This window comes from Orcinus orca, chromosome 2 (assembly GCF_937001465.1).
Source record: "Orcinus orca chromosome 2, mOrcOrc1.1, whole genome shotgun sequence".
Taxonomy (NCBI): domain Eukaryota; kingdom Metazoa; phylum Chordata; class Mammalia; order Artiodactyla; family Delphinidae; genus Orcinus; species Orcinus orca.
The window spans coordinates 158,909,113-158,933,467 of NC_064560.1; the positions used below are offsets into that span (position 1 = coordinate 158,909,113).

General features: G+C 37.5%; 1 protein-coding gene across 7 annotated transcripts in view; it reads left to right on the plus strand.

Annotated features, from left to right (window-relative positions):
- Positions 1–24,355, plus strand: part of ARID4A (AT-rich interaction domain 4A) — a 58,681-nt gene that overhangs the window by 25,328 nt on the left and 8,998 nt on the right. For all 7 annotated transcript variants that reach the window (XM_012536547.3, XM_049704758.1, XM_033404686.2 and 4 more), the window contains 10 exons: positions 6,738–6,810; positions 7,853–7,947; positions 8,101–8,198; positions 8,743–8,974; positions 11,855–12,105; positions 14,588–14,785; positions 17,427–17,511; positions 18,322–18,463; positions 21,407–22,543; positions 22,811–22,915. In XM_012536547.3, the coding sequence (XP_012392001.1) occupies positions 6,738–6,810; positions 7,853–7,947; positions 8,101–8,198; positions 8,743–8,974; positions 11,855–12,105; positions 14,588–14,785; positions 17,427–17,511; positions 18,322–18,463; positions 21,407–22,543; positions 22,811–22,915 (2,416 nt within the window). The remainder of the gene's footprint in view (positions 1–6,737; positions 6,811–7,852; positions 7,948–8,100; positions 8,199–8,742; positions 8,975–11,854; positions 12,106–14,587; positions 14,786–17,426; positions 17,512–18,321; positions 18,464–21,406; positions 22,544–22,810; positions 22,916–24,355) is intronic.

Below are 24,355 nucleotides of genomic sequence, written 5' to 3' on the forward strand. Positions count from 1 at the left end.
TAGGCTTATATGTTGGGCCCTTTCAAAAATCTCCTCTAATTTCATATTTAGTAATGAAAATTAGAATTTAGTGAATTTTTATAAGAAATGCTCTTTTTTTAAAAAATTTTTTGGCCTCTCCTGTTGTGGAGCACAGGCTCCGGACGCGCAGGCTCAGCGGCCATGGCTCACGGGCCCAGCCGCTCCGCGGCATGTGGGATCTTCCCGGACCGGAGCACGAACCCGTGTCCCCTGCATCGGCAGGCGGACTCTCAACCACTGCGCCACCAGGGAAGCCCAAGAAATGCTCTTTTTTGTTTAGAAGTATTGACACCCATTTCTCCAGTCGTTGAACTTCTAGGGATCACTGTTAAATTTAATTCCTAGGATTACATTCTCCTATTACAAAAATCATAAGTGCTTGAACTTTTTAATTCATCGAAATGTGAGGGTTTTTTTTTTAATGTTTAAATCAAGTGTTTTTTGTGTATTTATGCCTTTTTGTAGATCAACCATAAAGGCATTTGTTAGTAATCTTTCAAGATCACTTTGGGTATAAACCTATAGTAAATGCTTGATAACTCAGGAAAATCCTGTTAAGTCAATAAAATTTACAGAAAAATTTAAAGGTAATATTAGTATTTTAGGTATATCTAATAACTCCAGCTGCCAATCAGGTGTTTCTAAGCAGACCCTATAAAGCCAACCTTCAATGAATAATTGAGACTTTAGCTTGCATTCAAATGTAATAACTTACCTGCTAAGGTCTTAAAATGTAGCCTGTTAAATAAGCAAGCAAAAATATCCTAATGTCTTTAGCAAAGCCTTTCTTCACAGTGTTAGCATAAGACTCTAACCAAATTGGGATCACCTCATCAGATTAATGAGGATTGCACATTTGTACACACAAATACACCTACATTTTAATGTACTTATAGAAAAAGGTATTTTATAGTTGTGTTAGTAAGACTGATTTTAAAACCTTAGATTTGATAGCATGTGAACCACAGCTTGATGACTGAAAGTAAGATATATGTACCTTTTAAAATGGGGGGGGGGAATTACTAATTTGTTATAGGCAGGTTGTTTGTAAACTGTTCTGTGAAATTATAAAACAGTGTCTTACCACATAATGAATATATTAGGCATGACTTGTGGTTTCTGAAATTTTCTGTTTAAGTGTACACAACAGAGAAGAATGGTACCACTCTAAATTTTATGATGAACAAATTTCACTGGGCCTTCGATACTATTGGTCGGTTCTCAGTTTCTATAATCTAATCATTATCTCCTCCATTAAGCCAGCAACGCTACCCCCACTCCACTCACTTTGCAAAGAAACTAGGAGCTTCAAATTGGGAGCCAGCTCTAAACCCCACCTGCCTGCTCTCCTTCCTTTAATGTACAATTGATAGTATGTTGTCCTCTTCTGTAAGATGAGTCCATCTTTTTAGGCTCTGGATCTCATTCCCTTCTTTCTTGTCTTAGACTGTGAAGTATCTCTTTTCTTTCCAGCATCTTTAATCTATTCCTTTGTGTTGTAACCTTCTTACCAGCTTTTAAAAACATGCTTACATCTCTTCCAACCTTCTAGCAACCTGTCCAGATTCCTTCCACCAACCCCTCCACCTTATGGCCAGATTGCTCAGAGGTATATACACCGTTCTATTTCCTGACACTACCACCCTGCCCCCCGTTCACTGCAGTGCATCTTGTACTTCCACCACACCTAAAACAACTTAACTAAGGTCACCAGTGACCTCCAACAAATTTTTGTCATGATTTCATTTGACTCCTTAGTAGGCATTCAGCATCTTTGACATGCCTACCTTCTTAAATCACCTGACATACATGACATTGCATTTTTTTCTGGTTTACTTCGTAACTAAATGATGTAATGACTCCAAATCTATATGTGCATCAAAGATGTCTCTTTCTTAACTCCAGACATTTATATTAAAATTCCAATGAGGATTTCTTCATATTTTGTAAGTCCTCAAACTCTGTATGTGCAAGACTGCACTCATCTTTTCCCCCAAACCTGTCCTTATTAACCTGTTTGTTCCTAATTCACTTGAATAGAAGCACCATCCACCCAATTACTCAAGCTAGATAAATGGAAGTCGCCTTAATCCTCTCACTCTTGCCTCCCTATCCAATGAGACATCAGATCCTGTCTCTTCTACTTACTTTATAGCTCTCAAATTTGCCCACTTCCTTCAGTTCCTACTCTCTGTCACCTTAGTTCAAGCCACTCTTCTCTTTCACCTAGCTAGACTGGTGCAGTAGCAACTTGTTCTTTCCATGTCCATGCTTTCCCTACTCCAGTCTGTTCCTCTGTACTGCATCGAAGTAGGTTTTTTAAAACTAGAAATATAAAAATGAGATTCCTCTTGGAATAAATTAATTTTGGGGCACAAAAATAAAAATAAATACCAGTCATTGACAATAAAACTGTGACTAAAATCAGCATGTCTTTAACTTCATGGAATTTATTGAGCACTTATAACATGTTGAAACTTTGAGGACAACAAACATGAATAACCTAAACTAAAAAAAAATCTCAGCATTAACACCTCTCTCTCACTCTCCCATGCTCTCTTTTCTCTCTGCTTCAGGGGGAGGGGTCATCTTTCCATCATCAGGTGGCAAGACTAATTCAGGCATTGATCCTCTCTTTGTGGACTGTGACAGTAGCTCCCCTTTCCCTTCCAATCCATCAAACTCAGAGAACTTTTAAAAATACAAATCTGACCTAATTCCTCTGTAGCTCTCTCAAACCTCACATCTACCCAGAGTGTCCAGTTCTGATTCTCTAACATATCATTACAAAGTCCTTTCCTAATCACAGCCTGCCTTTGCAAGCCTCATGTTTATGCTGTTTGCTCTTGTTCCCGGGCTGTATGCTCTTCACATTCTGAGGCTTTCCCTACTATTACCACCATCACCACAGCCCCAGCAGAACCATTCATCCCCTCACCTTGCTCCTGTATTCTTTTATGTATTTTACAACACTTACCACATTTTGTCGAATTGGCTGGTTTTACATTTCCACACCTCCTGCCAGACTTGAGGGCCAAAAGTTTTCTGATTTGAATTGCAATACTTTTGCAAAAGTCTGTGATTCATGGTAACTATCAAAAATGCTTGAGCTGTATTTGAAGACATAGTGTCCAAAGTCAGAAAATCCATAATCTAGTAGTAGATAGATATACAACTACTATAATACTAGGAAGTTATACTCCTGCTAACTAAAATTGTAAGTTTCTTAAAATTATGATCATATTCATGCCTCTTCTATATTCTTAGCCCCCTTCCCTGCCCTGGCATTTTACTGGGTGCATAGTTACTCTTCACATCCTTGACTAAACGAAGGGAAGAAGGCTCATCAGCAGTCTAGTGGGCTCCACCTCCCATTATTATAGCCCTATCCCACTTCAGAACCCTTGAGGGATGGAAAACCCTCTTGGCTCCCAACCGGGAGAGAGACCCTGCAGGTATTGTGATAGCAAGCGCCGCCCCCATACAAAAGTCATAAAGGCAGAGTCTTTGGAGTAGTTGGAGGCATTTTCTACCATGTGCAATTTTACTCTAAGGTGACTAACAAGACAGCTGTTTTTTTAAAAAAAATGATTGTGAAGAATTACTTATTGTAAGAGATTAAGCAGTTTTGAGTTTTGCAAAGACCATCAGGTAAATTTAAAACTTTGTTTATAGCATCATCTTTTTTTTTTACTCGAAATAAATTTCCTTTCAAGCAGGCAGTTGTTTTTAAGTAGAATTCTTTATTCATTTATATCTTGTTTTTACACATGATAACTGCATTCTGAACTTAAAATTTTATGGCCATAGTTTCTCATGGTACTTAAAACACTCTTGACATCCACTAACTTTTAATTCCAATGAATTTAAACTACCAATTTTTATCTATAAAACTATATTCTTAATCATTAAGAATTTATCAGATGTTTGGTAAAACCTTAATAAATACCTTATTTGCAATTGATGGGTTCATTTTGTTTACTTGCTTTTGGAAGAAACTTTGATTTCAAACCAGTGCTTTTTAAAAACAATTGCTTTTACATATACTGGATACAACAGTCTTCTTTGAATTCTGTAAGATCATAAATACTAAAAATGAGGTGTTAGTCTGAGGAGAGACTGTTGTGATTACGAGGGACAGGCAAAGCATAGACCCAGTGTGGTATAAGTTGTTTTTGTTTTTTTCCCCATACCAGAAGTCCTTAAAATTAGTATCTGAAATGATTCTTAGGCTACCAGATTACTCTTTTCTTGAGTTAACTCATTGGCAGTTGTTTTCACAACCTTGTGAAAGCAAAATTTTTTAATGCAGTTGGGGAAAAATTGCCATGTCTTGATCTGAGTATTAGTAAAGACCTCTGTTAACTCTGTAGTGATTATTAAGTCTGTATGTATATTGCTAACTATTAAGTCTGTATATTGCTAATTTTTTTTTTTTTTTTTTGCGGTACGCGGGCCTCTCACTGTTGTGGCCTCTCCCGTTGCGGAGCATAGGCTCCGGACGCGCAGGCTCAGCGGCCATGGCTCACGGGCCCAGCCGCTCCGCGGCATGTGGGATCTTCCCAAACTGGGGCACGAACCCGTGTCCCCTGCATCGGCAGGCGGACTCTCAACCACTGCGCCACCAGGGAAGCCCGTATATTGCTAATTTTTGAGGCTTACTAGAACTTCGACTTCAGTTTCTTAAATTTTGTTAAACTGAAAGTACTCCGATGCTATAAGTCTTTTTTTTAAGAAGATATTGGGGGTAGGAGTTTATTAATTAATTAATTAATTTTTGCCGTGTTGGGTCTTCGTTTCTGTGCGAGGGCTTTCTCTAGTTGTGGCAAGCGGTGGCCACTCTTTATCGCGGCGCGCGGGCCTCTCATTATCATGGCCTCTCTTGTTGCGGAGCACAGGCTCCAGACACGCAGGCTCAGTAGTTGTGGCTCATGGGCCTAGTTGCTCTGCGGCATGTGGGATCCTCCCAGACCAGGGCTTAAACCTGTGTCGCCTGCATTAGCAGGCAGATTCTCAACCACTGAGCCACCAGGGAAGCCCTGTAAGTCATTCTTAATGAATGTACTGAAAGAAAAAAAAGACTGTACTGAGGGAAAGACTTTTCTGTTGATTGCCTCATGCTTTTTATGTTATATATTTTAATCGACCTTGATTGCCTCATTTTTTTTAATATATTTTAATTAACTACATGTATATTGATCTTGGCTATATTATTAGCTGTTAAAAACTTAAAAAAATTTTTTTGCTCTCTGGATTTGTGAGCACTCAATATTTATTGCTTGACAGTTGCCTTTGCTTTGAATATGGCTTTGAAAGACAAAAGTCTGAATTCTTATTTTGGATCATGGAAAAATAGTAGTACTCTGGGGCTTTCCTGGTGGCACAGTGGTTAAGAATCCGCCTGCCAATGCAGGGGACACGGGTTCGAGCCCTGGTCCGGGAAGATCCCACATGCCACGGAGCAGCTAAGCCTGTGTGCCACAACTACTTAGCCTGCACTCTAGAGCCCACGAGCCACAACTACTGAGCCCATGGGCCACAACTATTGAAGTCCGCGCGCCTAGAGCCCATGCTCCGCAACAAGAGAGGCCACCGCAGTGAGAAGCCCGCGCCCCGTAACGAAGAGCAGACCCTGCTCGCTGCAACTAGAGAAAGCCCGCGGGCAGCAACGAAGACCCAATGCAGCCAAAAATAAATAAATAAATAAATCTATTAAAAAAAAAAAAGTAGTGCTCTGAAATTAAATTATGATAATTTATATGAAAGAAATATATCAGTGTTTTCTTTGTTTCTCCATAGTATTGTTAAACTTCAAGAATTTTCCCAAATATTAATTTATAAGTAGTCTATCAGAAAAGGAAATATTAAAACCCCAAATCCATTTGTTTGCATAAGAAGAAATCATTAGGTTTATATAATTAGTAAAATGTAACACACGAATAGGTATTTGTAGGAATAGTTGTTTCTGTATGAATGTTTCCATTAATTTTTTTTTCCATAGAACTAAATTGTAGTTATGTATATAGTTTCCTTCCTTAAGAAATAATTTTCATTGTTCTATTTTAAGGGGTTGCAAAGTCAACTACAGAGGCCCTGCAAGAAAGGCAAATGAGAAAAGCAGGCTACTGTGATACAAGAGGGGCTGGTGGAGTCTGGGACAAAATAAAATTTATATGGCTCATTTACGTGCATTTAAATTTCTTTAAAACATTGTGCTATCCAAACAAAAAACCTTTGCCATGCGACTTCGCAGTTTATATTTATTCAACAGTAACAAAATTTTAATATTAACATGTGGATTATTTTAAAATAATAAATACATTTGTGATTATTATGCTTATCTATCAGTATATTCCTATGGGCCACATGATATTTTGAGGATATTTAAAAAAACACTAGATGAGGTGAAAACATTCTCACCCCATTCCTAAACCTTTTCCTCATGGCTAATCTTAGTCCCCACAGTGATAATTAACAGGAAGCTTCAAGTGATAAATGGGGCGAAGAGTAGAGATTGTATATCTTGACAGTGGCATCAAACCGGCTCTATCAAAATATGAATTAAAGTATGGCGTTGTAGGATTTTGAGAAAAATTCATATTTTCTGGCTTCATTAAAATTTTATCCCCTTACCTTGGGTTCCCAAAACAAAAAACAAAGAAGACAGTGTATCTCCTATTCATTGTTCTGTATATTTATGTAGTTTATCTTTACAGCCTGAGGAAGAACCTGATCCTGAAGAGAGGGACAGCTTCCTTCAACAGCTTTATAAGTTTATGGAAGACAGAGGTATTTTCATGCTTATTATTTAAAAGCAGACATTTCTGGGGATTCCCTGGCAGTCCAGTGATTAGGACTCAGCGTTTTCACTGCTGAGGGCCCAGGTTTAGCCCCTGGTCTGGGAACTAGTGCGGCATGGCCAAAAAAAAAAAAAAAAGTAGACATTTCTTTTACTGTTTTATATTCTAGGTTTATGTATTATTTTTGTTCAAATCCTGGTACAGGGATTTGGATTTCAAGCCTAAGAATCAGTTATAGCTGATAATAATAAGTATTGGGAATACAGACAACTACTAATACCTAGTTTGAGTACAAATGTAGAGGAAAAGTAGTTTTGGTGTAGTTAAATTTTATCTTCTTGAGACTTATGAAACCAGAAAATACTATAATAATATTTGAGTAATAGAAAGTGAACAATCATAATGTAAATCTACATACCCATTATTTACTAATGGCGTTTTTGTGGCAAGTAAACTAGTCTGATCCTTGGTCTCAACAAATTAAACATAATAGCCCCTATCTAAACGGAGTAGGATTTCTAATAAAGTTAGAAGAAATAGAAGCTTTATAAATCATCATACTTACTGGCATTATGTAAGTCCTGGAAATCCTCAGATAAATCAGTTCTGATGGCCTTCAACAGTGATCCTTCAGATGACTGCCACCCGTCTTAACGTTTGTGTTGAAGCATTCAAAATGGAACCATGGCCTAAAATGTGCCCTTTCCATTGTATGTTTTCTTGCCCAGGCTTCTTGAACCAGCAACATCATTGGCTACACCTTGCAGGCCCAAGGTTTGATTTAGTTTTATCCAATTCAGTGGCAGTTAGAGAGGTTATTTTATTAGTTGTGGCAGTAAAACTAAAGACCACCACAATACTGTGTAAAGAATATAGAGAATATTTTGTGTTGTCTTATATAATTTGAGGTTCTTTAAATATATGCCTCTGATTAGTGATATTTGGGAAATTAGAAATTGATAAGCTTTGTTTTCAACTTAGTATTTTCCATTGGAATTAACATGGTATTTCTGCTCTCTGATATTTAAAAGGTACTCCAATCAACAAACCACCTGTATTGGGCTATAAAGATCTCAATCTCTTCAAACTTTTCAGACTGGTTTATCATCAAGGTGGATGTGACAAGGTAAGTAAGACTGTAATGCAAAGTTAAATTGTCTAATGTTGCACTATAATATGTACTTTAGGTAATAAGCACATTTTCTTAATGAACATACAGTATTAGTGTAAAGATTATTTCCCTTTGCAAACATTAACAAATAAAAACTTAATTTTCCAGATTGATAGTGGTGCTGTATGGAAGCAAATTTATATGGACCTTGGCATTCCTATTTTGAATTCAGCTGCTTCCTACAATGTAAAAACTGCTTATAGAAAGTAAGTAGTATAGTTTATTCATCAAAGAATACATATTTACAAGGAGTATTTTCCACTTAATTTGTTAACAGTTAAATAAGAACACATCAGTCGAAGAACATTAAAGTCAGAGAAAGTATATAAAAAGGTTTCGGTTAATAAATACTGTGATTGAAAGTTATTTCAGTGTACCAAGTCTGCTTTACTCCATTTTTCATGTTCTGATTTTCTTTTCAAAATCACAGATACAGGCAGTGTTTATAGTCTGAAATTACGATACATGTTATAGAGTTGTACCTTTTGTGGTGAACAGCCTTCACATCAAAACTATGATAACTGTGTTCACTTAGCACAAGCTCAGATTTTTCAGGAAAGAAATTTTATTTTCTGATCAATATTTTTGTCTGTTTTCCTATATAAAACACCAATAATTCAGTAACAGAAAAAATACTTTGTAAAAAAAAAAGGCTTGAGTTTTACTTTTCAAAAAACGTGTGTGTTTAATATAGTATTCAAGTTAAATGTAAAGACTAAGATTTCTTAAAATGAAATATTGTTTGTTTAGGTATCTCTATGGTTTTGAGGAGTACTGCCGTTCTGCAAATATTCAGTTTAGAACTATTCACCACCATGAACCAAAAGTAAAAGAGGAAAAAAAAGACTTAGAAGAATCCATGGAAGAGGCTCCAAAAGTAGATCAAGAAATGCCTTTAGTAGAAGTGAAGAGTGAACCTGAGGAAAACATTGATTCAAACAGTGAAAGCGAAAGAGAAGAAACAGAATTAAAATCGCCAAGGGTAAGTAGTTAAGACTAGTTTTATCTAGTTCGTTTTTAGCATTATTTTAACCTTTTTATTATGGGCATTTTCAGATATACACAAAAAGACTCCTATGAACCTAGTTTATTTTCCAGTATTTGGTTGTGCTTCAGCCAGGCTAGCCTAGCTCCCTTTCTCTAAATATACCACATATTATTTCTTCTACCTGAAAAAACATTCCTCCTCTTGTTCTGTTTATGTTTGTTCAAGCCATTCTCATCTGGGGTCAGTCTCAAATATTCACTTCCGTCAAGTCTTTTGCTAAAGTGTCACCTCACTGAAGCCTATCCTGGTCACCTTACCTAAAATTGTAACCTACCTCCTCTCTTTGGCACTGGCAGTCCCTCTAATGTTGCTGTTTCTATCTGTAATTTACTTACTTGTTCAGTTTACTATTTATTGTTTCTTTTACCCCACTCTGGACTAGTATCACACTCCACAAGGGCAGGGATTAGTGTTTATTCCATTAATTGAGAGATCCCAGGCATCTAGAATAGTGCCTGGCACATAGTAAGGACTTATTAAATAGTTGTTGAGTGAATGAATCTCCTCTTTATAATACCTGTGCCCTCAGCCAGGTGGGATCTTTTCTTTCTCTTGACTTCACAACACACTGTACAGCTCTTGTGGCAGTTTTTCATGCTCTGCCTTGTTTCCTAGTCATGTGCACACTGGTTTTATGTTCTAACTCTACTCTTCCTCTCCATTAGTATATAACTCAAATCAGGAATTGTCCCTCACTATTTTGATCTTTGTCTGATGATGTCTACACAGTAGGATTTATCAAATTTTAGAAGTAGAAAGAAAATTTAATCACAACTGTCAAAGAAGTTCACTTATTGTAATGCATCTTATTTTTCAGTGAAATTGTATTTAAAAGAAAAGGTGAAATCATCTTCTCTTTTATTTGCTCAGAAACCATTTTTTAAAACTGTCCATTTTATCATCTAGTAAATGGAATCTTCTAGTGAATTTCATGAAACATCCAAAGTGGTTTGTTTCTTTTCTTTCTTTAATTTTTAAAAATTGTAAATACACATAACATAAAATTTATCATCTTCACCGTTTTTACACGTGCAGTTCAGTGGCATTAACTACATTCACATTGTTGTACAACCATCACCACCATCCATCCCCAGAACTTTTTTCATCTTGCAAAACTGAAACTGTACCTGTTAAACAGTAACTCCTCATTCCTCTCTTCCCCAACCTCTGGCAACCACCCTTCTACTTTCTATGAATTTGACTACTCTAGGTACTTCATATAAGTGGAATTATGTAATATTTGTCCTTTTGTGACTGGTTTATTTCACTCTGCATAAGGTCTTCAAGGTTCATCCATGTATGCATTAGAATTTCCTTCCTTTTTTTTTTTTTTGTGGTACGCGGGCCTCTCACTGTTGTGGCCTCTCCTGTTGCGGAGCACAGGCTCCAGACGCACAGGCTCAGCGGCCATGGCTCACGGGCCTAGCCGCTCCGCGTCATGTGGGATTCTCTGGACCGGGGCACGAACCCGTGTCCCCTGCATCGTCAGGCGGACTCTCAACCACTGTACCACCAGGGAAGCCCTTCCTTCCTTTTTAAGACTGAATAATATCCCTTGTATGTATTGTGGACATACTTCCTTGTCATTACATAAAGACCCTCCTCATCTTTATGTAAAGCATCTGCAGAGTACTGTGTAGTACGGATGTTTCATAAATTTACCTTCCTCAAGATTTTGTCCAATTTTTTATGATTATAAAAAGTGATGCAATAAATATGCTTGTAAAAATGTCCTCCCCATTTATCTAAATGTAGAGGTTTGTAAAAATATCCTCCTCATTTATCTGAATACAGAGGCCAGACTTCTAAAAATGGGATTTCTGGGATAAAGGTATAAGTTATACAAACCTAAATTTTGATGGATAACAGATGCTTTCATTCATTTACCTACAAATATTTAAAGAGCACCTGCCATGTGCCAGGCACTGTCTAGATCTGAGGTTACAGAAGTGAATAAGACAGAGACCCTGCCCTCATGGAACTTACATTTAAGTTCTTTTTTTTTTTTCCCCCGACCTTTGATGTTTAAATAGCACATAGTCGGCAACTAGGTAAAACATTTGTTATACTGAGGTATTGTTAAGTATTCTAGTGCTCCCAAAGTTCTTGGCTCTTTTTTTATCCTCACTTTATTCCAAGTAGAGGGGAATTCTGCCAGTGTATAGAGGTTGACTGGAAGGAGAATTTAGGAGATAATGAAATGGCTCAACAGTTTCATGGTCATTTGAGCATGCAGCAAGAGACTGGATAAAAGCTGCTGGGCGTATAACAAGTTACTGCTGGCCTAGTGAGCTCTCCAGATACTCATTCAAAGAAATGAGCTCACTTTTTGGCCATTGATAAAGTTCAGTCCTTTTAAAATGTAATCACACTGAAACACAGTGATACGTTAATTTTATCTTAGTAAACAGTAGAATTAGAGATGACAGAACTTCTAAAAACTTAAGGGACTAATTTATTATTATTAACTTACATCATTGACACTTAGATAATTCTTTAAAAAATTTTATTATAGTCAGGAAATATTAAAAGTGAGATAATAGAGTGAACACAGGAGAAAATCTTTATTTTTTATGTAGTATGTAGCCAGGGATCATAGTACACTTGGACATAATTAAGTGATTTACATGGGTTATTCTTTTCCTTTTGAGAGGAAGAGAAAAGTGTTCAGGAGTTGATGGGTTACCAGTGTCATGCCTCAAGCTAGAGAGAAGACGAGTCATTGCTGTGAAGGTTTAAGGAAAAGATGCATTTTTCTATGTTTTTTTGCCCTTTGTAGTGATAGTTACTTTAAAGCTTTTATCCCCCTATTAGGGACGAAGGCGAATTGCTCGAGATGCAAATTCTATTAAAAAGGAAATTGAAGAAGAGAAAACAGAAGACAAATTAAAAGATAATGATACAGAAAATAAGGATGAAGATGATGACTATGAAACTGCAGAGAAAAAAGAAAATGAGTTACTACTGGGGAGAAAAAATACACCAAAGCAAAAGGAGAAGAAAATTAAAAAGCAGGAGGATTCTGACAAAGACTCAGAGGAAGAGGAAGAGAAGAGCCAAGAGAGGTACATTATCTTATATTTGTTCTCCAGAAGCACCTGTCTGGGGTACAGCAGCGCTCTGTTCCTGCTTAGAGATTCAGGTTTGAGGGAATGTTTTCTTATTGGGACTTCCATTCCTCTTGTCTAATGAAGGTGAGACACATTGTGAAGATGATGTGTATCGCCTTTCGGAATTGGAGAATATACTGGTCGCACCATTTTAATAGCACTTGTGCCCTAAACAGTGGCCTCAAAGAAGGCTGCGCCACCCAGTCAAAAGAAAGGTCCTGCAGTTGACAGCAGGGAAGGGAGCTGGAGAAAAATGGAGGAAGTGGACAAGAGGAAACAGCGACAGCAAAAATTCCATTTTAAAAAAGGTACAATTTGGGAAAGCTAACAAACACATGGGTGCACAGTACTAGCAGATGTTTCTGTGTGTTAGCTTTATCTAAGAACATTTTTCTTTTTCAAGTTATTGTATTAGAATAAGTGGCATGCACCCCTGATTCTAGTTTGGAAAGTACATTCTTGCCCCACATCACGACAATTAAATTTCGGCCTTTTAATGTTCATCCTGTTTGCTGTTGAATGAAAACTGTTTTTGTTTTTTCTCATGTATTACACACGTATGGACTGAATTGACTTAAAAATAACCAATGATTAGGCAGTCTAGCTAGATCACGGTAATGTCCAACTATGTTCAGTTGGCCATTTCTTTGTTGTCAAATGGATTTACTAATTTTTAGACACTACTAAAAAATGAATTTTAATTCAGCAACAGCAGCATAACACACTTACTTGTATAGAAGCTCTCCTCCATAGTTATTTTTTGATTATCATCTGATGCTAAATTTTCTAGAAATGTGAGTTACTAAGCAAAATTGGGAACAGTGGCCTGCTGCCTCCGACTAGTGGCTGACACCCATCTGAAAATTAACCGTTGAGAAAATTACTGGAAAAATAGTAATGATTGGTGAGCGGGAGGTAATTTTATGATTCAGTACAAATAGGTGCAGGAGCTTTCACAATTACATGTGAATTAGGTTAGTGAATAAAGCAAGTTCTGTCGTGAAATAGGATTAGGATTAGGGAAAGTGGGAGGAAGTAATTCGAGTTGAGTATAATGATGTGAGTATAGTATTTGAAGTATTCAGACAATAAATTTAAGCAAAGATAAACCACCTAAAACGTAAGGCCTAATTACAGTTTGAAGATGTGTTAAAAATAAGCATCAAAATGTGTATATTTTATAGTAATGCATCAAACGTGTAATGCACATATATACACATACACACTATGTGGTTTGAAAAGCCTTTATAATTAATTGATATGTAAATGGAATATTTATTTTAGAGACAGAAAATTTCAGACTTGAATATGAAGAATGGTATTTCCTTTTACTAAATAAAAATTGAATATACAAACATAGTCTGTATTCTCATTCAGTAGCAGGAATTATGGAAATAGGAAACTTTTTTATTTATAGAGACTTCTGTCTTAAGTAGTTTCTCATGGTGTTTTGAAATTACCTTATCAGGATATAATTGGAAGATGCCCTTGGAAAGAAAACATTCCCACTGCTAATGGGTTATCAAAGCTTCTTCATGTCGGGTCCCCCAGTGGTCCCTAAAATAATGCCCTATGTTTATGACAGAACACAGTACCTCCTTTTAAGCTTTTTAAAACTCTTGTGACACTAGTGTGATCTTTGATGCAAATCTTTTCTGAATCCTTGCCAGGCTAATAAAGAATGTTTTATTTATAAAAATATGAAAAATACTGTTGGACCTCCCTATGTGAATCTCCTTTATATCTGATTATCAAAACAAAGAAGAACTGATGGGAGATGCATAAAAACAAATAGGAATCAACATTAGATATGCAAAGTTTTGTTCTCCTGGTGCTATGCCACAGTTATAACAAGTGGCCTAATACTCAAGTATCGTTTCTTTGTTAGGGTGGGGAAACCTTTAAAATAGAAACTATCAATAATTTAAAAGATAGAGTTACTAAGGTAGTTAGCCCTTGTTCATTATTTTGCCCACCAAAAAACTAGTCTTGGTTAAGAACCGTTCTGAATTGAGCGGAAAGTAGTAGTAAAGTAGACTTAAAAGGCATTTTAGTTGCAGGAAGTTAAAAACTATCTTTAGGTCATTTTCACCTGTAAGGTGGCACTTGAGTATGAATCCTAAAGACTTTTTCAAAGCATGTTGTCCTTATTTTGCTTTATCAAAAGTGACTTATTTGACTCCACATCATCATTAACTGTGATTATTGATTGGCCTTTAAGAAGTATGGATTTCCTTTTGGTACAGTGCACCTTTACATAGTAAATAAAGTCCTTAGTAAGTAGTCTGTAAAAATCTTCTCCTTCTCCTCCTTCTTCTCCTCCTCCACTGACATGAATTAGGTTATGACTCTTCTACATGTTGGATTCTTTTAGCATATATTATTTTGTTTTCCATTAAGTTATTAGTAGCATTATCAATGTTATAACTTACTGCAGGGAAGAAACCGAAAGCAAATGTGACTCTGAAGGGGAGGAAGATGAGGAAGACACAGAACCTTGCCTAACAGGAACCAAAGTGAAAGTAAAATATGGACGAGGGAAAACGCAGAAAATCTATGAAGCCAGTATTAAAGGCACTGAAATTGATGATGGAGAAGTTTTATACTTGGTACATTACTATGGATGGAATGTCAGGTAAGCAAGAAATTATTTTCTTTTTTTGAAATTTCTTTCATTGGTTCAGAAAGATCAATTTAATGTTTAAAGAACTAAAGCAAATAGTATATATGTATTTACAAAGCACACCTTGTATCTGAATTTTCCAAGACTCCTGTCATTCCCACTGTTTTACTAGCTATGTCAATACTTCCAGCCAAAGGTCACCAGGATCACATCTGTAGTTGAACAAGTTGGATTTATTACTCATTTTCAGTGAGGGAGAACACACAGCTTGGAGAACCACGTGGCACCTCAGTTAGAGGGTGGATCTGTGAAAGCTTACAGTACCACCTTGGGGAAAAGCAATAGCCCAGGATTCTGTGGAAACATCCTGTAGGGAGCCAGGCCCATGGCGCCCAACAGTGCAAGTGGTTTTGTTTGTTTGTTTATTAAATTTATCAGAAATCAAACCTGTATCAAGCACTGTAACAATTCTGAATTGGTTAATTAATAAAAAAAGAATATTAGATAGGACTTAGATCTGAGCTTCTGTTAGGTGATTTTGGGGTGGGTTTAAGGAAATGGGGCTTTGCTCTAGACTGGATGCTGTCAAGAAGTGGGGGGTAATTCTGTGATTGGTTATCTTAATCTTATCTATAAGGAGAGAAGACTAGAGCAGGGTTAATGCTATAATTGGTAAAGCAGCAGCAGTCAGGAAAAAAAAGGATGCTTGGTCATTTTTGTGGCTTGGAAAATGTTCCTGTTTTTTTCTGGGTTGAGACACAACTAGGGAGTGGTCTTGTTTTTGTCTTGATCCATTATGGTCACGGAACAGACCTGTCTGATGTTGATGTTCTGTGAAATGGTTCACATTCAACATGAGAACAACACGCCCAAGCTGTGAGGGCCAGAACAGCTCCGTAGCAACAGCAAGGCCCAGCTAATAGTACCAGGCTAGTTCCTGAATGGCAGGGACTACTTTTCTCTTTCTCCTTTAGAAAGTCTTGTGTGTTCAGTATCTCTGCTTGCCCTGTAGTTGCTTTGAGCCAGAGTGCTCCAAAATTTCCCTACATACTCAGTGTGTGCCCTGTTATGCCTCAATTCCCTCATCTGAATTGGGGAAGACAGAGTACCTACTTTACAGGGATTCTGTGAGAAGCAGTGCTAATATCTACATTAACATGCAAAGTTAATATAATTAGTGCCTAATATAGTTAGTAAGTGCTCAATAAACATTAACTTTTCTTTAGTGAGGGGGAGTTTGGTTTCTGTCCTCTCACGTCATTTTAAAAGAGTATGGTTTTAACGAATAGCGTATAAAACTTGAAAATTTCTTTTCTTTTTTCTCAAACCAGCCCTTGTGCCCTTCACATTTCTGCCAACACTAAAAACAAACTTTTTCGTCCATCTCCCAGTTGTTTTGTATGTATGTACTGAATTTGGGAAGAAAGACCGCACTTACCAACCTCGAGTCCCTGCTTTGCAGTTGCAGCCCATTTAGCCTTTTTTCCTCAGATTCTATTTAGTTCACATCCATCTACTTTTATTTACCATCAGTGTGTCTTCTCTGCTTTCCAGAATTTCCCCCTTCTGTCATCCTTCTGTCTCATTTTTTTAATGTTTTACTGTATGACTCTTCTTCACAGTCATTTTATTACATGCTCATGTTCTTCCTAACTGGAATTCACATGGTTTGGGTTTTCATTGACCTTCCATACTGCTAGATATTGGGTTAATGCAGGAGAAGATCATTTTTAAACCATAGTATAGGTAGTCGTGGTACTGTGTCAGCTGAACTTGCGCATATTGGAACAGTGTCCTTTTGCGTGACTTCACGGTAATTCGGTAACAAAGTGAGGGTATGGTTGCCATCATCATGGTGCAGTTCAAAGCAAGGACTGCCTGTAGTTTTTTTGCTTAAATGTTCAAATTTTAGATTCTGGTTGAGCTCTATAAATACCTATATATTCATATAATATGAAAGTTGTTATTTAGTTCTAGGAAGTTTAATACCTTATTTGCCCCTGATTAGTAACTTGGACTGACTATGTTAAAATTTAGAAGTGATGTCAATATTTTGGGAAAGGGGAAAATGAGGAGTTCTCAACTTGAGCTAAACAGAATAAACGTAGGTAAAGGAAATATCTATAAAAAATTTCAGTCTTAGGGGTGATACAATTCAGAATAAAATTTTATTAGAAATACTGGAGGCTAGAGAGAGTTCTGAGAGGAAAAGAGTTGAAAAGGACTTCATAAAATAATCTGGAACTGAGCATATTACAAACTTGAATTTACCTGACTTGTTTTGCATTATTCGATCAATAGAATGAATTCCAGTGCAGAATCACTTATTTCATTAGGCTCAGATGTGTGGGAGTTGTGGGAAAGAAGGCAGTTCAAACAATCTTGAATCTATTTAGAGTTTGCCTACCCTGCTATCCCTGTAAGCCTGTTTTCCCTGAGAAATTCTCTTGCCTTGCCCTGTTGGGGGCAGGTACATAAAACACCTAGTAGAGTACTTGGCACACATGTTACCAGCAAACTAGCATCCGTGCCCTTCGCATTTCTGCCAACGCTAGAACCAAATTCTTTAGCCTATCTCACTGTTGTTTTTATTTGGTGAGTACCTTTCAAATAAGGTATTCTTGTGAATTTTTAATACATTCTTTATTTTAAGGTATGATGAATGGGTGAAGGCTGACAGGATAATCTGGCCGTTGGACAAAGGTGGACCAAAGAAAAAACAGAAGAAAAAAGCTAAAGTATGTACATAGGTGCCATATCCTTTATGATAGGTACAGGAATTATTCATATTGTATTTTCTGTAAACGTTGTTTTCTCATTGTATAATCATCTTGAGTCTTTCAAAGTAATTGTGATTTTCTCTTCAACACAGAAGCTTAAAAAGTAAAAAATGTAAACACATTACCACGCTGTTTCAGGAAAGGTGAAAAACAGCGACCCCTAGGGCACAGACTTCAAACACAAAGGCCTGTGAGGTTCTCTGGAAAAGGGTTGTAAAGTAGGACTGAGAGTGACAAAGGAGAGGTCAAGTTCCTCATCTAGAGAGAATGGAACTAACTACTCTGCTGTGGGATGCAGACCCAGGGTTGCCAGATTTTAGGATTTTTCAAGACAACTGTATTTTTTAAAATGCGAAATCTAATTTTTAAATGCTGGAAGCTGATACTAAATTTTAAGACATACGTTGGCCAGTTGTACCCTCATGCACACCCACAATTTTCAGCCTTTGCTGTAGAGATGATGACGTATCTTTCTTTTCCTCAGGGAATAGTAAGAAACAAGGGGGAGAGCTGAGTAGTGTATAGCTCTCTAATGTACTGACTCTGACCTTCACAATATAATTGCAGTGTTACAAGTTGAAGTTGTAGAACATCATATTCACATAAGTACAAAAATATTTTAGAAAACGATTTAATTTTAATTTTTCCATAACTACAGATTAGGAGTTGACATAACAAACCTTTTTGAGTTATAGTTTTCCTTGGAGAAGTAGACTGTTCATTTTTCATAGGCTGGTGCTTCTCATACATTTTGTTGTTGTTACCCAGAACAAAGAAGACAGTGAAAAGGATGAAAAGAGGGATGAGGAGAGGCAGAAGTCAAAACGGGGACGACCTCCTTTAAAATCTACTCTTTCATCAAACATGCCATATGGTTTGTCTAAGACTCCAAACAGCGATGGAAAATCAGGTACCAGAAGTGCTCACATCAATATGCCAGACAGCTCACCTCTGTCAAATGGAATGGAAGGTGCTGAATTCTGAGAATCACTGGTTTTTTAAAAATCAATAATAAAAATAATAAAACTTCAGTTTTGCGAGAGATTCATAGCAAGTCATCTAGGTTTTTTTTTTTTAAGGAATCAATTTTATTTATTTATTTTTGTTGTGTTGGATCTTTGTTGCTGTGCGCGGGCTTTCTCTAGTTGCGGCAAGCGGAGGCTACTCTTCGTTGCGGTGCGTGGGTTCTCATTGCCGTGGCTTCTCTTGTTGCGGAGCACGGGCTCTAGGCATCTGGACTTCAGTAGTTGTGGCTCGCGGGCTCTAGAGCGCAGGCTCAATAGTTGTGGTGCACGGGCTTAGTTGCTTCACGGCATGTGGGATCTTCCTGGACCAGGGATCGAACCTGTGTCCCCTGCCTCGGCAGGCGGATTCTTAACCACTGCACCACCAGAAAAGTCCCTAGGCTTTTACTATATGATTTAAACTACAAAATTTGATTTGAAGAAAATGTTTATTTTGCTGTATCATGTTTATTTAAAATTTAGTGATGTTTTACTTAATTAGGAATAACTTTTCTTGTTAATACCGTAGGAATATTCTTTTTAAAAATTGTTTATTTATTTTTGGCTGCATTGGGACTTCGTTGCTGTGCGCAGGCTTTCTCGAGTTGTGGCGAGCGGGGTCTACTCTTGGTTGCGGTCTACTCTTCGTTACAGTGCGCGGGCTTCTCATTGCGGTGGCGGTGGCTTCTCTTGTTGCGGAGCACGGGCTCTAGGTGCGCGGGCTTCAGTAGTTGTGGCACGTGGGCTTAGTTGCTCCGTGGCATGTGGGATCTTCCCGGACCAGGGCTCGAACCCGTGTCCCCTGCGTTGGCAGACGGATTCTTAACCACTGCACCACCAGGGAATCCCCCCTAGGAATATTCTATTTTAACAGAGGGTGCATTGACAAGCCATGCGTCCTCCTGTGTGCTGCACTGTCCTACAAAGCATGTGCCAGTGTCTCCTGTAATCTATTGCTGTTCACCTAGGATCTTTCAATAAAGTTGTGACTGTGTTGTTCAAAGACAGGACAAACTAATGTGGTAGAGGCATGTTTTGTGATGAATATAGGTGAACATATGTTATTCTGATTTTACCGTTTTTCCCACTTTTCTACCTTTGTATATTTTTCCATGTAATTTAAGAAATGTTAAATTTAGAAAAACGTTCATATAAAAATTTCCCTCCCTTGAAGAAAAAAGCTTTTCTGAACCACAGGATTGCCAGGAGTCCATCGTGTGGAGAAAACGGCATCTTTCTTCCTCTTTACTGCCATCTGCTGGAAGGTTGTCATAATACACAAATGCAAGACGTCCACAAAGTGGAAGATGCCCTCTTAGATGCATGCCCATGTGCAGTGTATAGTCTACAGAACTGTACATGGTCTTGCTAAACTAGTTCATAAAAGTAAAAAACTACTTTTAAAAAAAATTTATTTATTTTGTTTATATTTATTTTTGGCTGCGTTGGGTCTTCGTTGCTGCGTGCAGGCTTTCTCTAGTTGCGGCGAGCGGGGGCTGCTCTTCGTTGTGGTGCGTGGGCTTCTCATTGCGGTGGCTTCTCTTGTTGCGGATCACTGGCTCTAGCTGCGCGGGCTTCAGTAGTTGTGGCACATGGGGTCAGTAGTTGTGGCTCATGGGCTCTAGAGTGCAGGCTCAGTAGTTGTGGCGCACGGGCTTAGTAGCTCCGGGGCATGTGGGATCTCCCTGGACCAGGGCTCAAACACGTGACCCCTGTATTGGCAGGTGGATTCTTAACCACTGCGCCACCAGGGAAGTCCCTACTTTTTTTACCATGAGAAAAAATTCTAAATTCTGTATATGATAAAACCACAAAATAAAACTACACACCTTTTCACTTAAAAAGTACATTTAAGCTTGCTTTTTTGCACTTCTTTAGAATATGAGCACCATGTGGGTAGAATTTTTGTATTTTACAACTTCTATACCATCTTAGAACCCTAGTTATTATTTTAAAAATTTTCTGAGTTAAAGAGAATGATTTAAGGTAGCTGGCCTGTACTTTCTGTCTCTTAATCAGAGGAATATTTAAAGTTTTGAGAATTCAAGCTTCTCATTCTGTACATCTTTTCAGAATTAAGTAGAATATCATATTCCTTTCTAAGGACACAAAATGGGCATCTTATTTATTAATCAGTACCTTCTAGATCTCAGATCAAACCACTTAACATATTAACTTCATATCTCAGTACTAGTCCTTTGCTTTTTCTAGGGGTTACTGTAGCCTAAATACGATACTAGTAAAAATTGCAAAATAGCTCTTTTATGGAATTGAGACAGTAATATTTTCTATGCAATGTATTTTCACATGGAATTTGAGGTCTCCCCTCCCCCATTTTGGCACAAATGTATGATTTATTTTTTTTTAATTTATTTATTTATCTTTGGCTGCGTTGGGTCTTCGTTGCTGCGCGTGGGCTGTCTCTAGTTGTGGTAAGCGGGGGCTACTCTTCATTTTGCTGCGTGGGCTTCTCATTGTGGTGGCTTCTCTTGTTGTGGAGCGCAGGCTCTAGGTGCACAGGCTTCAGTAGTTGTGGCGTGCGGGCTCAGTAGTTGTGGCGTGTGGGCTCTAGAGCACAGGCTCAGTAGTTGTGGTGCACAGGCTTAGTCGCTCTGTGGCATGTGGGATCTTTCCGGGCCAGGGCTTGAACCCGTGTCCTCTGCATTGGCAGGCAGATTCTTAACCATTGTGTCACCAGGGAAGTCCTGATTTATTTTACATAAGAAATTTCTACAAGGAGGTATTCAGAGGTACTTGATAAAGAGTTTTGTCTTTGGCAGAATTTTTATTATAAAATTGCATTGGTAATTAAGATAGAAACCTTTGTAATACAGTATTTCCTCTTGCAGACTCCTGTTCATCTGATAGTGAAACAGAAGACCTTTTAGAAAAGAATTTGATGAATGAAGAACTTTCTCCTGATATTAAAGAAGAATTAGAAAAAAATGAAAGTTTAAGTGATGATAAACTAGATGAAGAAAATCCAAAGATTGCTGCACATATATTAAAAGAAAATGATAGGACTCAAATGCAGCCTTTAGAAACCTTGAAGTTAGAAGTTGGAGAGAATGAACAAATAGTACAGATTTTTGGAAATAAAGTGGAACAAGTAGAAGAAGTTAAGAAAGAGGCAGAAAAATCTCCTAAAGGAAAGGGAAGACGAAGCAAGACAAAAGATCTTTCTTTAGAAATTATAAAGATTTCATCATTTAGCCAGGATGAAGCAGGAACTGAACCTCATATAGAAGCTCAGAGTATAGAATTTTCTTCATTAGACAATAAAAACTTTTCTTCTGCTACAGAAGATGAAATTGACCAGTGTGCAAAAGAAAAAAAGTTGAAACGGAAAATACTGGGACAGTCATCACCAGAGAAAAAAGTAAGAATGGAGAATGGAATGGAAATGACAAATAGTATTTCTCAAGAAAGGACCAGTGATTGTGTTGCATCTGACGGAATGAAAAACTTAAATTTTGAACAACACTTTGAAATAGAAAATGAAGGAATGCCATCATTAATAGCAGAGCCAAACCAATGCATTCAAGAATTGACTAAAGAAAAATTTGATAGTCCAGCTGAAGAAACTGTAAATACTCCGCTAAAAGAAGAAGAGGATGCAATGCCTCTGATTGGGCCGGAAACCTTGGTTTGCCATGAAGTAGATTTGGACGATTTGGATGAAAAGGATAAGACCAGTACTGAGGATGTAGTAGTTGAAAGCTCTGAATCTAACTCTCTTGTTTCTATTCCACCTGCCCTACCTCCTGCAGTACAGCATAACTTTTCAGTGGCTTCACCACTTACTCTCAGCCAAGATGAGTCTCGAAGTATAAAAAGTGAGAGTGACGTAACCATTGAGGTCGATAGTATTGCTGAAGAATCTCAAGAAGGTCTCTGTGAGAGGGAATCAGCAAATGGATTTGAAGCCAGCGTTGCCTCTGGTACCTGTAGTATAATTGTTCAAGAAAGAGAGAGCAGAGAGAAGGGTAAGGACTTCCTAGGGAGAAAATCAACCGTTATATTAAAACCAAAAACTAGTGAGCCAAGAGTTTTAGGAACTAATGATCTGTTACGTACCCTCCCTCCTTCCCTCCTTCCTTCCTTCCTTCCTTCCTTCTTTCCTCTCTCCCTCCCTCCCCTCCTTTTTTTTCTTTTTAACATACACGTGGAAATTCTTGTAGAGTAAATAGGTGAATGAATGTTCTTGCTCTTGATTTTTTTTTTTTCTAAATATCTCTTTTCACTTATTTCAGGCCAGAAAAGGCCAAGTGATGGAACTAGTGGATTATTGGCCAAAAAGCAGAAGCGAACCCCAAAGCGAACAAGTGCTGTAGCCAAAAATGAAAAGAATGGAGCAGGTTGGTACTTTTCAATGCTGGCTTTAGTATGGTGTTAGTACTTTCAGCAGTTTGTTGGCTTGATCATTTGTGTCAGCTTAAAACTCAATTTGGTTTATTATGTTCTGAAAAGTAGCAATTTTTCCATTAGTTTTTAATCTGAAGGTGCTTGTCAATTTTATTTAGAGCTGGGATAGCTGTGGTTATTTTTTATGCTTATTTCATTTGTATTTCTTATGTAAAGCAGTTTAATATTAGAGGACTACATTTGGGAATCTTGAACAAAAGAAAAATAACATTTGCTCTGGTAATAAAAGCAGATTAAGTTTACATTTCTGAATGGAATGTTCTCCTTTCATCTAGAAAAACTGACTTTTAAATAGTAACACAGTAAGTTTGAAATACGGGGAAATAAAATTCTTACTAAAACAAACAGGAAAATTAGTAAACCAGTAAGAATAGATTACATGAAAAACAGATTTCTGTACAATAAGGAGTAAAATTAAGTTGTAGAATATAGTAAATAGAAATAAACATGGTTGATTTTAACAAATGAAAATTTTACCTCCAAAGCATGCCTTCATACAAGTCTGAAAGGGAAATTCTAGATTACAGTAGATACATATTTCAAGGAAGGGGCATATAATTTATTTAAGATAAAAGGCATTTCAAAGAAAAACCTTTGAGCCATATTTCAAGTCCTCAATAACCAGGTATGGCTAGTGGCTGGACAAGACAGGTCTAGAGTATGGAGAAAGAGTGATGGGAGATGAGACTAGAAAGACAGCAGGAATTACAAAGGGAAAATGAGAACTTTACAGTGGCTGAGCTGGGCAGACATCACCTTAGTCAAATGAAGTGAACACCACCAGTAATGGGACAAAGTGAAATGTACCACCTGACAGGACGCAATAAGAAGAACATAGCTGCACATCTGTAATATTCCTGTCAAAGATGTATAACCTGACTGTAATCGTGAGGACCCATCAACAAATTCAAACTGAAGGATGTTCTATAAAATGACTGGCCTATGATTTTAAAAATTGTCAAGGTTATGAAAGTCAAAGAAAGAGGAACCGTTCCAGATTAAAGGAGACTTATGAGGTGTGATAATTAAATGCAGTATATAATTCTCACCTGGATCCTATTGCTGTAAAGAACATTATCAGGTCAAGTAGAGATACTTGTGTGGGATCTGAGGATTAGATGATAGTAATATATCTGTGTTAATTTCCTGATTTTGATGGTTGTATTATGGTTCTTTAGGAGTGTGGTGGTTTTTAAAACATATCCACAAATGTGTTGATACGTTTCCCTTCAAGAGGCTAAGCCTAATCCCTTCCTCTTGAGTGTGGGCTGAATTTAGTGACTCACTTCTAACTAATAAAGTGGACGTGATGGAGTATGTCTTCAGAGAATAGGTCATAAAAGGCACTGCAAATTCCTTCCTGCTCTCCCTTG